Source organism: Stigmatopora nigra, chromosome 2, assembly GCF_051989575.1.
Source record: "Stigmatopora nigra isolate UIUO_SnigA chromosome 2, RoL_Snig_1.1, whole genome shotgun sequence".
NCBI lineage: Eukaryota > Metazoa > Chordata > Actinopteri > Syngnathiformes > Syngnathidae > Stigmatopora > Stigmatopora nigra.
Window position 1 is genome coordinate 8,972,625 of NC_135509.1, and position 19,110 is coordinate 8,991,734.

Consider the following 19,110-nt stretch of genomic DNA (forward strand, 5'->3'; position numbering starts at 1 on the left):
CACTGTGTTTTATTGCCTGCATTTTTGCTACAGTGGAGAGGGAAACTCCTCGAATGGCCTTCCGTATACAAACTTTCCTTCCAAAAGGACAACAGAACCAAAACTGCCTGCTCCCAGCACCACTATTCAAACCCCCGAGATAAATACTGGACAAACTCTACCCTCAGAGTCCTCTTGCTGCTTAAATTTAAAACTTAACATTGGACAAATAGAAAGAAAAAACACTGCTGCATCAGTTGGAAAATATTTTTTTCCCCACAAAGCGTCATTAAATAACTTACTTAGCTTTTGCTATAAATCAGAAAGGAAATAAGTGCCTTATTTTCCCCCAAAACCAGCACACTGATACAGGTACTTAGCTGGGTAACTTTTACCACTAACGCTTTTATTTAGTATTTATAGTCCTAATATTAAGACTAATACTGGATGCAGTGAAATGAATAAACTAATAGGGTGGCTAGGCTTAGTCATCAATTATTTGTTCACGAACATACCGAGCACAACACAAAATAAATTAGCACACCCCTAATACTAACTAATCCTAAATGAGGGAAACTAGAGTTATCGTTGTAATATGGTGTAGCTGGTTAACACAACTATTTTCTTTTGAGTAGGCCTTAGTAGCAGTTTTTTATCCCTTAACTATACAAAGAGAAGCTACCATTATACACGTGATCAATAATAGGGTGAGTAAACAGCAGAGGATGAGAGCGAGCAATAGAGTGACAAAATAGACGTTGCAGGCCGTGTCAAGTTTGTGGTTCTCCACCTGGTCAAATATCCAGATGTAATAAAATAAAAAATAAAAATAACATTGAAAATAATATTTAAAAAAGAAAATAAAAGGGAGAAATACAAGCAAAACATGATAAATAAGAGGTGTATGTACATGCAAAGAGACTAATATGCACAGAAATCAAATAAAAAATTATACACAAACATATATTATTGCTTGACATTCAATTATGGCTAAAAGTTGCTTCTCATTTTTTTTCTTGAATCTACTTTGAATCCATATCAGCTGTGCTTTGGAAAATGACACTTTTTGTTTAAAAAAATGATGGCCAAACTTGAAGTGTGACATAACATTTTCAAAATCTATTGAGAATGGACCATATTTGGTAACTTCTGTTCATTTTAGGGAAATAAAACCATGTCATTGTACTGTTGTACAAGTTGGATGAATTTGAAAAACCTTATAATAAAATTCTAAACAATTGTCATACAACCTTACAATTCATAATTTAAAAAAAACCTACATAATAACAAATGTATTGTTCCAAATCCATATTCCTAAGTGCTTTATTGAAGACGTTATGTCACCCTTTTCAAACTGGTACCGACAAGGATGGATTGAACTCAGCATTTCCGAAAAAGAAAACAAATATATATACTGTATACATCAAGACTTTCTTGTTCACATGACCCTGTTCCTTTGTAATTATTAAAGCCTTGTCTGGGTTTTTTTTCATTTTTTTTCTTCATTTATTTAATCACACTGATAACAAACACACACGCACATACACACACACACATACACACTATTGCTTTTTACATGGACAACAGAGCAGAGACAGAAGGACCATTTTACTATACACTGATTGAAGAGCACACATTTAGCACACGCTAATCCCTCGCTTCATTGTGAATGTACAGAAAGACGCCACTGTACAGGTTTATAATTGGCCACTGGTGACCTTTTTTTATGACTTTGAAATGTTTTTCAATCAAGTCAGTCAAACCCGTAATTACACCACAAGGCCATATTGCTTGCTTTTTAGACTGTAGGACTGATTACAAAACATTCAAACACATTTTTTTGTATTTTTTTTTCCATAACGTCAAGCACCGTTCCTGCAGTTTAAGGAAATATAATAAATAATATCAGGAAAATTCCACCTTTTCGTATGTGTGTGTATGTGTGTGTGAACGTCTATATAGCTGTCTCCTCCCTGAGCGTACACACCTCATCCTCTCCGCCAAGGTTTCTCCTTCCTGGATTGTCTAACACTTTTCCAGATGGGAAAGTTTGTTCTGCTGGGAGACTGAGGTTTTACTCGTGCTACAGGGCTTGTGCATCAGAACAGAGATTATTACTTCGGTACAGCATAAATACTACAACCCAAACAGATTTAGTATTGCATAAGAATATTTGGTTTTGCTAATAAACAGGGACCCTGATGACACCTTTATCCAAAACATTTTTTTTATTTTAGTTTTTTTTTTAAATGCGTAGCTGAGAATAATGTGATTTTCTTTTTTATTTAGAGATGGATTTTGAAAGGTGATTATTTTGTCTGGTTTGTGTATGTTGGGGTTTAGCTTGATTTCAGGGGTGCAGTGGTCTATGAGCCCCCAGTGAGAACTCAGGTGAGGATATATTCACATCTCAACCATTCGTTGTGGAGCATCCCTGAACAAAAACAATAATGCAACAATCAAACTGGGTAAACTGGGTACTCGGACGTTTGGTCGCTGGACGTTTTGGTCGCCGAACGTCCGGGCGTGACCAAACATCCGGGCGACCAAACGTCCGGGACGACCAAACGTCCGGGCGACCAAACGTCCGGGCGACCAAAACGTCCGGGCGACCAAAACGTCCGGGCGACCAAACGTCCGGGCGACCAAACGTCCGGGCGCCCAAACGTCCGGGCGACCAAACGTCCGGGCGACCAAATGTCCGGGCGACCAAAACGTCGGGGCGACCAAACGTCCGGGCGACCAAACGTCCGGCCAGGGTTAAACTGGGGGGAGTGACAAAAAATAAACTTTTCCCTGAGGGGTGATGGCGCAAAGTAGTAATAACACCTTGCACGCATTGCACGGCAGAGGAATGACGGTGTGCAAGCAGCAAATAAAAACTGGTTTCAATGTCATGGGAGGTGTCAATGTTGGCATGCTTCTAAAGGGATTTTTTTCATGACTTTTTTGTTGTTGTTATTGCCTTTAAAAAGAAAAGTTCTTCCTCAAAGTGGCTACTGAATTGGCTGGAATGTCGTAGGAGTCGATTCTACAAAACAGAGCAGAAAGCAGACTACTATTTGGCACATTCAGGATTTTTTTGTTTTGTTTGTTCTATCACTTTACGACCACACCAACAAGAAAGACACACTCAACAAAAAACAAAAAGCACCACCACAACAAAGCATTCTGAAAATAGCACTTGTCCTACCCATTAATGTTTGTCTTCCCTAATTGTACAAACAAATGCTAGTCTAATTATTGCAGGAATATAATTAAGTGCTATCTGACATCTTTTCCTCTCTCTCCTTCCCTCTCGTTCTTGAGTTCATTGACAAAAAAAAATGTTACAAAAATAGAAGCTTTACGACCAGACAAGGCTTTGAATATTCACTTTCCCTTCATTGTTTCTTCTGCATGGCTGGCTTGAAAAGGCAGATGTAAAACTAGTACAGAAATAGCATTTAAAAACGTTTCTTTTTATGTCACAAAACTGTTGTTGTATCCATGGCTTCCACTAGATGGAACAATTGGTTTTACAGTCAAGAAACACTTGGCTTGAGTGTCAAATAAACACAAACTCATCAACATTAGGTACACTTGCTTAATGAGATGCCAAAATCACGCTGTTATAAAAGAAACTAAAAATGCAAGGTCCCAGAAAACCCAAATGTATTGATTGTTATTACATTATTGATTCAAATACTGGCCAAATTTAGGGGGTGAAATTAAATTTGGAAGAAAAGAAATCTTGCATTATAATTTAGAAAGTAGTTTTCCTAAACTGTAAGGACAATCTTTTTTTCCACTGCTGAAAAAGATATGCAGACATTTTAAAGTCTTCAAAAATAAAATTAATACAAATGCAGTTTTGGTTATAGGGCATGACGCAAATATTCTAAAATAAAAATCCTATACTTAATTAATACTACTAAGGAAAAATCCAGAAATGTTAAGCAATACCATTATGATAACTGCCAGCTATTTCCAATTTTTTGGTTACCACAGTGAAAATATTAGGAACAGCTTCCAGGATCATCTGCTTTTGTGACAGCATCAATCAAAAATGAGAATTATTAACTTTGTCAGGACAAAATTGATGACTCGCATCTCATTGGCCAGGTGCTAACGTGTAATTTCACATCGATTGTAATCATAATTTCCAACAAGTGAATGATCTGAGGATAACGTTTATCAAATAATGCTCAAATGCCTTTTCATCTGCCTTCTCAAAACCACCATTCGCAGCAAAGCCGACCCCCCCCCCGACGCCTCCCCCCGCCCTCCCCCCCGGCCAGACATGACCATTTCCAGCTCCCAGGACTACAGTAGCCTCTGTGGCCGTGGTTCAACTTGATTTTCTTCTTGTGCACATGCAACACATCACTAGGTAAATATACAAGTCTTAAATTAAAACAAAAAGTGTAAAGAAAAGTGCCTTATCAATTGAACAATTAAGAATCGTCTAACTACGAATATCATACATGTTATTTAAAATAGATTCTATAAACATTACTTTTTTTCTGTATAGTAAGTACTTATGACCATATACCCTGTAGTACATTATAAAACAGGTGGAATGGACCCTTTTCATTGAGTTGGTACCCCCTTGCTTCTCAAGGGCACTCGTCCAGAGAAGGATTAATAGCAGATGGCCTTACATGATTTCACTATGCAACAATGGTGGATGGAGTTTTTTTTTTTGACAGCTAAAATCATCGCAGTAGAATTACCAGAATTCTATGGTCTTTTTTTTCTTTTTCACTTCTTTTAAATCTTCAAACGATTGTCCACAGAGAAGTGCCGATTGCATCACTGTGCCGACACAGCCTCCTTCCCAGTTGCAATGAGTTTGCATCCCAAGCAATGCATCCAAAAGATACGACTGAATACCAGAAAGGATATTTAAAAAAAAAAAAGCCAAACGTGACCAAAATGTGCGCATTTCATATTCTCATGTGTGCAACCGCTTGAAAGAGAGACAAATTATTGCAGTTTTCTCCATTAAACAAATATTTAGGCGTCCAATGAAAGATCGGAAAAGCAAAAATGAATCATTTAGTATACAATTTAAAGTGGGATACCTTACATTACAGTCTAAGTAAAGCTGAGTGACTGAATGTATGATTGACATCCATCAAAGGTTTTAGAAATGCGCAGAATATGGTCAAGTTCAAAAGAGGGGGTGTCCTCATTTTGGACGGGGTGCTTGTTGGCTCTCCCAAGTCTTCCAAAAAGAACCAATGAAGTAAACCTTGAGAATCCCGATCCATCTGCCCAATTCTTCGGTGAAAAAGAAGAAGATGTTGAGCAGCGTCTCTCATCTTGTCCACCCCAGTTTGTGCAGGGCACCAATATAAAGTGTCTCAGATTACTCCTCCACATTCCCCTACGGTGGGCGCTCTGGCACCTGGCAGGGACGCTACCCGTCAACGGGCATGGACTGCTCAAAGTCTGATCCAAACAGCTCCTTATATAAGGGTGGGAAGTGGGCACGAACAATGTCTGGGTATATTGCTTTAAAAGCTGTAAGCTTTTCTGTATGCCTACTGCACAGTGCCCGCAGTGTCGAAACTTTGCATATCAACTGTTGTGGGAGACAGAGAAGAGACAAGCTGTTTAGATTGAGCAAGACCAGGAGGACATCAAGCAAGAGTGCTGAAAAAAACACTACCTCCACTACATCCCCCCATGCCTCACCATGTTTTGACTCCCACATGAGGGCAAACTTGATGTGTAAATATTGAGACAAGCGCTCAGGCGTGAGGACGCTTGACACGATTGATAAAGCAACACTTTTTAGTCAACAAAATGCATTTTGTGTGCCATGACGGGAAAGTCCCCTGAGAAATGCTGCTATAACACTTTATTGGGTAACGTTTGGCAACCTGAGTGGTGTTCCAAATTGAGCATGGGGCATGAGAGCCAATAATAATAATGGCAAACACATGGCTTGTATAGTATGTAATTTCCAATAAATCAGCAATAGTCCAATTTTACTTCATTAATGTGAGTCCAAAAATTAATTATTAACAACAATTGGTCTGTCTTTAGCTTCATCTGTTTATATAAACTTTAATATAGGGCAGAATAATTACCGAAAATGATGCCAGGAGGTATGATTAACATATTTATCGGTTCCCTTATAAAGGATAGTACACTCCCCCACATGTTAACATGCAGCATATTGGAAGTTTAAATCCAAAATTTGGAATACAATTAATGCAAGTTTTCTTAAATTTTGTCTTTGGCAAATGTATTTTTTTCCTCAGCAAAAATCATGATATAGATCGATTTGATTGGATCGTTGCTTAACCAATGGACGGATCAAGCCACTGTAATGTTAAATCAACAATGCAAAATTTCCCTCCAAAGATCTGACCCAAAGGTCTTAAAAGGGTCTTTCAATGAATTCATTGGCTGACATTAATGTCAATAAATGTCTCATCCATTTAGACTAGGATGGCAGGCATCAACCATTTGCAGCCAGGCACTTCCAGTTCAATTGGATTGGATATCTACTCTCATAAATAGCAACCAGTATGTTATTTTTCCCTCTGGAAAAAAAACTATACAGCCAGTTACACTGTCCAGATCATTACCTTTGTAAGAATTCCATCCTCTCTGTGGTTCTTCTGCAGGACGTGCTGGAGAGCCAACTGGATCTTCTGCTGAAGTTTCTCCACCTTCACTTTCTCCTGAAGCCAGGATCGGTCTGTAAGGCAAAGCGACAACACGGTTATTCAGCAATCTCCGAGCCATAGCGACAAAAGCTAATTTTAGCTCGCGATTGATAAAAAGAACAGCCGGCCGGACGCTACATTTGTTCCTTTTTCATGCCAAATCTAACGGCAACGGTATCGTTTTTTTCTCACTTTACACTTGTGACTGACACCTACCAGCAGACATCAACACAAAGGCGGAGAACAGGGCGATCTCATCCTCAGACAGGTGCATCGAACACAAGTTTTTTCCAAACTCGAAGACGGAGCTGATCAAGTCGTCACAGCCTGCCGCACACAAGCAAAAAGAACAAACCGAGAGAGCTTAGGATGAGGAAAACCAAAGAACAACATTCACTCTTGATCTTTATTGGGAGAGAGGCACATAGGGAGCGAAGCGGAAAGAAGTGGAGAAAAAAAATAAAGAATAACAGAACTGCATGCTGACAGCACATGGGAGCGTCTTACGCAGAACAGGCATTGCTTTTGCTGAGTTTTGGCAGTTGGGTGGTGTTATGCAAGGCAAATTAAGGTCACTATCCAGGCGTTTAGTAAATCAATTATTTAGCATAGAGGGCAAATGCCAATGCAAGTGGGGAGGCCTATCACTCCTCTGTGCCTCGGTAATGCTATCGGGTGTGTGTCTGTGCGAGTAGGATTAGCAGCATAATTCAATTAATAAAGCATTTTTAAGTGGACACTTCAAATTGCAAGAAGGCTAGCCTAAATGGTTTTATAGTAAAATGGTGACCAGGACCCCCTGCAATAGCTGCCTTTCCGCGAAGTAGGCGTGCCCCTTCAAAAATGCTTAAAGAAACGTATAACACGTGCACAAAAGCACCACCAAGAAAAAACTACATGGTAGTCCGGATGGAGGATCTTCTGCAGTTTTTTTGCACGTAAGAAACATCCTTATTGGGAGTTGTGAACATTGTTTTTTTTGGGCGGTGAGGATGCGCCTGGAAACAGCCATGACGTCATTAATGTGATTCCTGAACTCTCACCATGTTATTGACCATTTCTTTGGCCTTTTTTGATGCAATTACTAATTCTTATTAAATATTTTGTTTCCACCTCTTGTAAAATGATGTAATTCATAATTTTAACTTAATATCTTTAAATGTTTTATTTATTTTTTCCTGAAAAAAATCCGCGAAGCTCTGAGTCCGCGGTAGCTGAAGCGTGAAGTAGCGAGGGAACACTGTATTCACCGATTGCATAAAAAACTTCCACATTTACCACCATTAGTGGATGTTTTTACATATTTTGCACCTTTAAATAATACAAGTGGAAGAACATCCTTGGTGGATGACTCAGTGATGTCATGACAACTAAACAAAAATGCTATTTGAGCTATCTGAGATTCTTAATGTCAGCCTATCAGTGATGGTTTTGATAGCTTTCTCCCAAAAGGCGCTCTGCTCTGTCTGGCTGTATTTATTCCACAGTTACAGGAGTCAGATGTAAGCGTGCCTCGCTATCATCTCGCTGCTGGCATAAATAAGCACCGCAGAGACGGGCGATGCCAGGTAAAGCTGGGGATGAACGCCCAGCCTTTGCTTCAAGGCCTTCTGTATTGTGTGGAGCAGATTAGCAGATTCTAATTTTGGCTTGTACATCAAGAGAAAGAGGAGTGAGACACATTTAGCCACACATGCGAGGTAACAAAAGCACAGATGCGTAAAGTGTCCACTTACCTAATGACTTGAACACATCTGGCCCTGCGTACTTTCCATCAAAATAGACCGTGTTGTTTTGCGAGTCAAAGGCACGACACATTCTGACGAATACAACTTCCAAAGACCCTGTGGAGACAGACAGCAACAACATGCTGAATGGTTGTGTTGTTCCTCCCCCTCACCCTCACTCTTAACAGTGAGACATCAGTCAGGAAAGGCAATACACGTGCATCAGCTTTGTGCAGTTCTTTTAACAATATGATCAACAGAGACGCTTTGAAATAAAGAAGCCGGCTGTCAGTGGAGGAGAGAGAGAAAATAAAAAGAACCTTCGCATTGCATGATCATCTCAGATACTTTAAGGCTAGTTATTCGTAATGACAAGCCAGATAACAACTGTGCTTCATTTAGTGGTGATAGCACTTAATCATTTAACCTTTATCGAACAAGATAGTAGGGAATTATTTTATCTACTCTGTAATTTGTAGCTCTCTGAGTGGATACCAGGAACAGAAAAACGAAACTGCAGCCATTACTACTACATGTGACTCACTTTATCATTGAGACTGACATTGGAGGATGACGAGTACCTGCCACACTCTGTCCATTCACTGGCCACAACGTTAAGTACGTATACTTGCTGTCCATTTTTTTAACTCATCACTGCTATTGAGTGCAATAAATGTCCAGACCATTTTGAATGGAGCCTGGGTGCAAAAGTATGTGGTTGGAAAACCCTAATAAAGTCCTCAGTCAAGTTTGATCAGCCATTGGTGTCTTGACCTATGAGTTTATTCCATGACCATGATCATGAACCATGTTTATCCACTGAAAACAATGTTAAAGAATGCATATTCTCAACCTCAGTTTGAGTCTGCACAAGGTGCCAACCTTATGTGTGGTTCCAGTTTTATCTAGGTCTACATTGTCTTTTACTGTGTCTGTACTTGCTACTACTAAAGACTAAATTTCTCAAATACGGGATGAATGCAGGTTAATCTAATCTCATCTAATCTAATGTTTATGCCAAAACCACCAGACAGCAGTTAGTTGTAGAAGTATTAGTCCTTTTCCCAGAGTTAAAAGACCAAATGCCTGTTGTTGGGTGTTTCAGTTGTGAGTGTCACCATCTAAATGCTATAGTAACACCAGTTTAGATTCAAATAGTGGTTGGTAGACAAAAAAAGAGTGCTGTAATCTGACGTTCATAACATTTATCTTGTAATGTGTAATGCACAGGAAAGTAGTAAGTGACAATGCATGCACACATGAAGAAGAAGCCTTTGTATAGTCAGGTCAGCTGCGCCCTCGTGACATATCAGTATTATCCGTGTCAAAATGTGTGTGTGTTGACAGGCTGTCATACCTGCTTTGAGCAGTACTATCTGATCATTCTGACACAGCTCCATGAAGCCATCGATGCGCTTGGCGAACTCCACCACATACTGGATAGCCTCTGTTATTTTGATAGCGCACAGCTGCCACATAACTTCCCGGGGCTGGCAACAGAACAAGATTGAAACAGATTCAGCTTTAAAACAGCATGTTTAAGATAGAAAAAAAGGAGAGAAGATGGTATGGTCAAGCTACCTTGCTCTGGTAGTTCTCCACTTCTTCCTGCAGGAAGGCTTGCCAGGTCATCTGCTGTAATTCCTCTCTCAGGTACTGACAGGTCTCCATGTGTGATTTGGAGATATTTTGAGCCAAGTGCTCTGAAACACAGATGTAAAAGTAGAGACTTCAGTGAAGACAGCAGCCATGATTTATTTACAGCGTTCTTAGCAAGGAAGGGAGGAAAATATGCCTAGACTTTTCTCTCTCTATATTTTTTTTTTTTTACTTTGGTAGGGGGAAAAAGGTTTGTTGACATTTCCTTTTATTGCCTCCAGGATAGCTCATGGCTTGCGATTGAGGCACAGCCAATCAGGTTATGACACAAGCGCATGGAAGGGGGGAAGGTGCGGTGTGTTACTCACTCAAACAAAGGTCACATTTGCTCTAAGAGAAGTGGTGAGCATGAGAAATTAAATGGTTTTGAAAACACATCTGTTAAAAGGAGTTCCTAGGCACAGGGGAGCCTAAAAAAATGATTTCCCTAGACACCTGCCCTGCTGGATCCTGATTGGCCCTAATTAATGGAAACTAATTACAAAAAAGAGGCGCTTTTAATGAGTGTTGGAGATGAGTCTCCAACCTCCTGCTATTTTAAGCAACCTTTGTGTCATTTGCCCCACGGTGGAGTTAACCAGAAACCACCCACCCACCCCTATTTCTTCCTCCATTGTTCTGTCTCTCCAATCGCCAGTCGCTTCTCACAGTGTGTGACGTGTCTCACCTAGTTCTGCCATGGACACGGTAGGGGAAGTTTCTCCGTTGGTGAAGGAGCAGTAAGGGAAGAAGCCAGAGCCGGGGGCAAAGTCGCAGATGGGCTCAGGTTTGATGCCGTTGATGTCCAGGCCGGACTGATCCGGTGAGGGCTGGATGTCCAAGTAGAAGCTGCTGACGGCAGAGTCCGGTTTGGTCCCGTCGGGGGTGTGGCCGTCCATGTAACCGCTGAGGTCGTCGTGGAGCTCTGTGAGACCGTTAGCCGAGAGACCGTAGCTAGGTGTGAGAGGCTCCGCTTCCCCCGGTTGCTGCTGGTGGTCTCGTTGCTGTTGCTGGAGCCGATGCTTCTGGACCTCAGCATAGAGGCTGTCTCGTTGCTTCTTGGACATGCGGCCAAATTTCACCGCTGGAATGCAACATGAACAATTGTGGGTTGAATCATTGTGGATGATTACATGTGTGTCAGATCATTGCGGATATTGGGGGGGACACCTGCATATTATATTTTAATAGGAAAAATCTGGTGCAATTTACGTAATAAGTAGAGAATGTGGGGGATATTATCACCAATTAGTTTGAAGCACAGCCAAGTAAAACAATCAAAATTACTGTATAGAATCTTCACCTAGCATTGGTATTTAGTATTTTTAAGATCTTTTAAATGTTTGGACCATCTCTAAATCCAAATAATATTCTGAACTCAGTACAACATAAATATTTTTATCATACAGTGCCAATTAAACCATTTCTAACTTTAGAATAGTTTTGTGTTTCTCAAAATTATGCTAGTCTGTCATGTGATTTATATAACTAAACCTCAGGCAATAAGCAGTATTACAGACACTTCTAAACAAATAGATTTTACTTTTATATCTTAAAAATACGCAAAAGAGTTTTGTTCTAATGTGGCTGTCTTTCTCATCCAGTTAAGATTCATGACACTGATGTGCAAGAAATGCCTGAGAGAACAAATCACATTATGTCACACTCTTGGCTGAACTCTTCCTCCTTTGAAGAAAAAATAAATCATGTGTCTATGCTGAAGATAAAATCACTTTAAGACAGATGAACACAGTGGTGAGAAAGAGACTTTGGTTGGAGCTTTGGGGCCTTGGAACTGTGTCAGCTGGTCAATTGGAGTGTGTGCGTGTGTATTCGTGAGTGGAATGACAGAGGGGAATAATACAGGCAGATGGGCTTTTCTATTGAGTGAAAGCAAGCGTCACCTTCATCTGTCCTAAGTTTTTATGTCTGTGTGCCTTTTAGCAAAAGCGCTCATAAGTGCTGAAGCACTTCTAATGTCTATGACCATCATGAATCTGAATACAAATGCAAGTCTAGAGTATTTAGATGACAGGCTTTGTTGGATGACAACAAAACATCCTGATAACAAGCTGTAATATAGTTTTGCTTTATGCCAGACAGACACGGTTCAGTCTAAAGTTATCTGATTTCGCAACTCTAAGGAACTCAGTTCTTAGCATAGCCCAAACTGGTTGAAACATGGTCATTTTGAATGATTTTACACCTGACTAAAAAGACAGTGTGTGATTAGCGGATGAACTGTAAAATCGACTCACCATCTCGTGACATGCCAACCGCCAGGCACTTCTGCAGCCGACAGTGCTGGCAACGGTTCCGGCTAGTGCGGTCGATCAAGCAGTTCTTCTGACGGGGGCAGGAGTAGGCTGCATTGCTCTGCTGACTCCTCCTGAAGAAGCCCTGTGCAGGAGAAGAGCATCATTGTTTCAAAACACTGCAGATGCAGTGAACAGAAAACACATCATAGACCAGGGGTGGGCAAACTTTTGGGCCCGGGGGCCACATTGACTTTAAAAATTTGACAGATGGGCCGGATCAGCACAAGATACGATACATATAAAAAAGTGCATCCGTTAACAGTACATTTGAAATATAAAGAGAAAAAAAGGACTAAAGTATTAACATACTTATCGCTCATCAATAAAGTAAAAAGTATAAAGTACAAAGTAAAGTAAAAAGGAACGTATTAAGAAATATTAAAATGTCATTTAAAAAAGATAGAGGGGCTGTAAAACACGAAAAAACAAAGAAGAGTGGACAGACCTACTGCCATCTTGGGGGAAAAAAACATTAATTGGACAACGTCAGCGGGCCGAATATGGCCCGCGAGCCGTAGTTTGCCCATCTCTGTCATAGACTTTTGATAAATTGTTGCCTACAGAGATAGGGTAGTATTCATTCATTCCAAATTCCTGCATAAACATTGACCAACCCACACCAACAAAATTGCCCTTTTCGGAGCGACCAATAAACACATGGCTGTCGTGGAATTTTTCTGGCCGTGATGCTGTTATTCTGGCATCTAGGGAATGGTACGTGTCCAAGCACGAGGGTGTCATGTTTTGGCCCGATGTGATAACACGGCATCAACCCTCTTCATTGGGATTATTATCTGGCATTTGCAGCCCATAAGCATTGCACACCGACTGGATTCCTCATCCTTTGACTTAATGAATTGATTCCAGCACATCATTAACATGCCCCACTCTACTGCTCCATACACATATGTCTTAATTAGCCGCTCATTGGCTGTTTAATTACAAGAAAACAGCTGACAGCTGCCAAGTTGCTTTATAATGGAAGCCATTAGAGAAACAGGCTATTACTACCCACGATATACAGCACTGCGTAATAATGCTATGATTTATAGGCCAAACTTTTGTCCTCATACATATAATTAAAGGTCTCTTTGCCTCTACTAGTTAGCAATCATTGAAGAGATATACATTTGTTTTATGGTCTAAAAAAATCAGTTCACGTAAACAATTACACGTGGGCACGCAAAAACACACTTATAAGGCAATCGCAAACCGTAAAGTGCAGACCAGGTGAAGAATGCAAATGCTGTGATACGTGACAAGTAGAGAGACTAGAATACACTCTCAGCATAAAACTGTGTTTTTGAATAGCTGGTGTATTTGAAATAGTCCAAACGACAACTTCAAGCGAGGGAACACAATGTTGCAAACAGCCAACTGCTCTAATTCAAAGCCTTTTTCCTTTTGATTATTTTAGCTCAGGAAGAGAGCGCGATGACAGTGTAAGCCAGAAAAAAAGGTGTACGCATACTCGAAATGGGAAGAAAAAGACAAACTTGAAGGAATTTTAGTCCTTCACGGCCACGAGTTTAGATTTTGTCAGTCGAGCAACTTCAGCCAGCCACTTTAGTGATTTTTTATTTACTTTTTTAGTTACCCATTGGGAACAATAGTATCTTGAATCTTACCTTACATCCTTCACATGTTATCACACCGTAATGGATGCCTGATGATTTGTCTCCGCAGATCTTGCAAGGAATTATTTCGATTTGAGCTGCATGGGAGAGAAAAGAACAAGAAAAAAAACAGAGAAAGTGTAAAAATAATGAAACCAAGTCATACATTTTGCTGTCACATGTACAACCCTCCCCCATGGCTCCATGTTGGTACATAAAAGATCACTGTGTTTAAATAAAACGTCTCATATTCTGCAGGCTTTTTGAATGCTTGCTTGCACAAAGATGAAGTGGAATATTTACAGCTCTGCGCTTGGGTTTTTCTGTGTTAAAAAGAAAGCAATGAAAACTTTTTTGGGTCCCTAAAAATTGTAAATATGTAATTATAAATATTAAATAGCCAAAATGTAAGTACTGTATGTCCTGTACTTAAACCCTTATTCAACATACAAACATGAGCTCAGTTTAAAGAGATGCATTAAAGTACTGTATTAAAAAAAAAAAACCTGAAAAAAATAATGATCATCTCTTATTAATATTGCAAGAGAAGTCAGTATTCATTTAGTAGTATGTTTTTTATTTGTGTTAAGTGGTTTAAAACAACCATGCATAGAGCTATATATCAGTACATCATCAAGGAACCTAGAGTTGGTCATCCCAAGAACAAGTGATATCTTTTTAAGGATAAAATTTTTTGGGGAGGAAGATATGCTGTGTAAAAGAAGCAACATGCCAAATCAAGCTAGAATAATTCGGATATTGTCGTTTTCCTGATCTTCCAAAGATAAGAGAACACAACACTACTACAATACAATACTTAATGCTCTGCAGTCCCAATAGTCGAGTCACAATGCCAAACTATGCATTCAAATTACACCCACCGAAGATCTCCATCTCCCACTTCTTAGTCCCGACAGCAGCAGTCCGAAAAAAAAACACTACCAAATCTAAATCGAGGAAACATCACTGTGGGATGTTTTCTCGCGATCCAATGACCTTTTTTTCAAAGCCAAACCCAACGCCAGCAAGTGGTTCACCAACTAAGACAAAATAATATGATTTCCGTCTTAATAAGATGCAATAAAAAACTCATAATTAAGAAGCAGCGCTTCATCGGCGATGTCAGAGCGTTACATCAGCTTCCTCCCTGCGGCCATGCCTAATGCGGTATATGATAAAACCCCATGTCTACGCCAAGCTCCTTATGGCCCTTGGACACCTTAACAAGCAATCTCTTGATGCCGGTTTGATCACTTTACAAGTTCTTTGCCGGGGTTCAAGTCACAGCTCCTTTTCCATTTTAATCAGCCGCCTAGGAGCCTGCAGTGTCTTGTGGATAATGTCCTTGTCCCTGAGGCCCGCCCGGGATAGACCCTTAACACAGAGCCTCTAATCCACTAACTAATAGCCAAGCTCTATTCATTCACCAATCTGTGTCTGTTCTCGCTCACACTGTTGGAGTCAACAAGACCGGCCGTGTTTACATGGAATTAGCCTACATTTTTAGCAAAATGAACAAAAGCAAGTGGTGGATGGCATACAATTAACCCTCCTCCAGACAACACGTCCCGCCATTTGTCATTCTCGCACACAATAGTGGGCGATGCACCTCGCCGCCACAGATTATTGTGAAATCCAGGCAGGGGGTGGTTGGGGGGCGGGTTTTGAAACCCTATCTGAGAGGGTTAATTCATAATTAATCTTTTCCTCATAGTGAACGCTTTGCTCGTTATGGCAAATGGGCCTGTCGCCGTGTGTGAGTGCACGCCATTGTTTGTTTCTGTGTTCTCCCTGCATGAGCATTAGCAGTGCAGTGTGTTTCGACTCCTTTAGCATTTTCAGCCTCATTACTTACATAATTTGTTCTGACATGCACTCACAACAACTGAAGCGTGCTGTAATTATGACTAGCTGTGGTTGTGGCCAGCTAAAGCCAGCAGTGACGGCTCCGTGCCAGTGGGTGGTAGTGCCGGGCCGTGGCTACAGCCTTCCACCCACCCTATCCCGACCGACCCTGGGGGCTTTTTTTGGCTTTGAGCGCCAGCCCGCGGTAGCTCCGAGCTTTAGACTGCCGCTAGTTACCCTAGTCCCCACCCCCCACGCGATGAGATGCCTTCATCTCCCCCGCGAGAAGCCGAGCTGGCCCGGGCCCTCGTTCAGGCCTGACGTTGTGCCACATCAGGTGAAGGCGGTGGGACTAGACGGGGCATAACGGTGCCAGGCCAGAAGCGGCACATACACACACACACAAAAGGCAAAGCTGACGAACAAAAGCCCTATCTGCAGCAGGAAGGCCCTGAGTGCACACATCCTTGCCGGTTAACACCCTCTCACTCCAGCGCGGCGTAAGCTGCTGGATGTGGAGAGCACTCAAGAGTAAAAAAGGTTTGTCTCTGGACCAGCTGAGGGAGGCTCTGTGCCTCCTTGTCTGAACATATAGTTATTTCCACACTGGGATAAGCTGCTTTCCAAAAGAGGTGCAGGGAAGAATAAAAGGCGGATACAATTTGAAATCAAACACACCATGAAGCTACACTCCAAAACACTATACATGGAGATGGATGCAATGTGATACAACCACTCCATAAGTTGATTGCAATACATTGATTTTTTTACTGTTCATAGCAATCTAAACATTTTGCACAAGTCAAACTTTGTCCCAACAGTTTGTAGAAGGACTTCAAAGCATAAAGTTATGCCTTTTGTTGATGTTTGGATCCAGTCATTGATCATTTTCAATGCAACTGAGGCAGACTTGAAGGGAGTACTTGGCTACAACCAAAATAATAACAACTCTTCCTGTCCCAACTATTTTGTAGAGAGATTCAGCGATTTAAGTGCATTTTTGTTTTGTTTTGAAAAGCTTCATAATGTTGGGAAATTTCCATTTTGCGAATTACTTGAGTAACTCGAAACGCAGCAACTTGAATGAAATCTTGAGCAGACCGTATTTTCTTTTGTCCATTATTTCATCAAATACATCCAAATATTATGCATCGCGATTGGAGGACAAAATGGCGAAATAAGTTACCTATTCAGTTAGAATAAGGAAGACTCTAGTAGGATTCACACAGGGTTAATCAGTCAGTAACAAAAAGGCCTGTGCTGATAAGCACTCCCAGTTGGACAGTCAATATCTATTGACAGGTGACGCTGTGTTAAGTGCCTTGTGTTGTGAGGCCGACTGTGGCTGGTCCGTTTGAGCTTGACCTGCGCAATGCCACTGATCACATTCAACGCCTCTCCTCTCCTCGACCCCTCGCTCACTGTTTATCACATCAAAGCTCAGCATCGACACAGCAGTCGGCCGCTACTCGGGGTTCTGCCATGTGATGGCCTCTGTGAGCAGACCACTTGAAAAATACTCAAATTATGTATGATTTACACTGAAACCCGATCAACGAGAAGGGCAGGACGAGCGTTTTTGCCTTCTTGTAGCTGTGTCTTTGGACTAAAGACGAGAGATTCTTAGTGCGGCTGAGCAGATCAAGGACACTGATTCACCACACTCGTGGTTTTTCCTCGGAGGAGGAAGAGGAGGATGCGTCACGTAGCAAAGGCCAGCGTGGCTTCTGCATGTTCACCCAGTGACCTTCACTGTCTTCTCCAGGGAAGTGAGATTTGCCCGTTACTAAAAAATACGCGCCATTATCAAAAGGGAGGAAGAGTGACAGTTGATTTCTAACACCCACAACAATTTGCCAAACGTACACTCACAGCTTAGAGGGGGCCTGTCAACTTCATTTTTTAGTAGCGACGTTGCCATAGACAGACACTGCAGGACAGAATATTGCCTTCCAGTGCCCTACAGGCACATTTATGCTTCATTTACAGATGTACAGCGACATCATGAAAAATGCAAAGATGAGAAATATGTTGAAATCCTAGTGAAATGGCGAGGTAATTTCTAATTAATGTCCCTACTCTCTGAACTAAAATTAGAGTCTTAGAATAAAAATAATAATAATAATAGGATTTGTCAAAGCAAAATCATTGCATAATGTTGGTCGACTTCCAATGCATTCTCATTCCAGAATGTACCCAATTCGGATATAATTATTATAGCCCAGCTTATGAATGGTTAGCATGTTGGCATGTTGTTAGGTTAAAGGTTATGACAGCCATTTTTGATGAATTTCATGGATATTAATGTAAAATTACTGTAGCAAACATGCATATTGGTTGCAGGAAAACTGTATTATATCACTTCCCTTTACTCAGTTATAAAAGGGAAGAACTATCAAATCTCCTCATGCAGTTCTACACTATCTCATTAGATCTAGTGCACCTAATGTTGCGGTCAGTCACTGTTACTGCATACAAGGAAAATAACTGCCGAAAATCTCTTGACTAAACGGCGGTACTGGTGACGTTGAAGGATTAAGATTATCCCATACGTTTCAGTCCCATGCTCAGGCCGCTGTCATAATGCAGAGAGCTTAACCCATTCCCCGATTGGACCATTAAATCAGTTTACCTCCCCATGATGATTAATCATCTAAGAATAAAGGTAGAACTACATTATAAAGTTGCCTTTCTATTTCGTCATTGGCTCATTGTTAGAACACACTTTTGAATGAAGATCTTGCCCCCCCCCCACACACACACACCACCACCACCATGTGTGTGAATGTGCACGACATCTGTCAATGACGCCATGACGCAAGCCAGCTTGCTCGTGTCAGAGATTATGTAAGGATCTGGACATGGCACGGCACTATGAGCAGATTACCAATTCTTCTCTCATCACACAAACTGTATTAATACATTTTACCTCCTCTACTTTTCCAGTATAGGATCCAAAATTTGTGAAGCGACTCACAAGCCGTTCCCTGAACGATTACGCAAAAGTTGATTGAAAAGAAATTTAAAAGAAAATGAAAAAAAGGGACAGAGAAAATTTAGTCTGTATACAGACACTGGAGGGGAAGGGGGAGGGGAATAAAATGGCTGGCGAGTGCACATGAAGGCGCTGTTCCACCATCATTATATGCAGTTATTTATTTTGCAGCATGAACTTGGCATTTGGCAGAGGGGGATCAGCTGTCGTTCTTTGCTGAACACACACATTTATGACAGTCAGATCTGGCCTAACAAGACAAGCAAAAAACTCAGTTTCTTTTTGTAGCCATGTGAGTTTGTAGAATACATACACAGAATATTTTAT

At 40.9% G+C, this 19,110-nt stretch overlaps 1 protein-coding gene across 3 annotated transcripts in view; it reads right to left on the reverse strand.

Moving 5' to 3' along the window:
- Positions 1-4,258: 4,258 nt before the first annotated feature.
- The window catches only part of roraa (RAR-related orphan receptor A, paralog a), a 163,475-nt gene continuing 148,623 nt past the window's right edge, over positions 4,259-19,110 (reverse strand). For all 3 annotated transcript variants that reach the window (XM_077710674.1, XM_077710673.1, XM_077710675.1), the window contains 9 exons: positions 13,956-14,041; positions 12,268-12,409; positions 10,698-11,093; positions 9,953-10,074; positions 9,729-9,861; positions 8,381-8,488; positions 6,861-6,971; positions 6,564-6,676; positions 4,259-5,548 (listed from right to left, as the gene is read on the reverse strand). In XM_077710674.1, the coding sequence (XP_077566800.1) occupies positions 5,384-5,548; positions 6,564-6,676; positions 6,861-6,971; positions 8,381-8,488; positions 9,729-9,861; positions 9,953-10,074; positions 10,698-11,093; positions 12,268-12,409; positions 13,956-14,041 (1,376 nt within the window). In that variant the 3' untranslated portion in view covers positions 4,259-5,383. The remainder of the gene's footprint in view (positions 5,549-6,563; positions 6,677-6,860; positions 6,972-8,380; positions 8,489-9,728; positions 9,862-9,952; positions 10,075-10,697; positions 11,094-12,267; positions 12,410-13,955; positions 14,042-19,110) is intronic.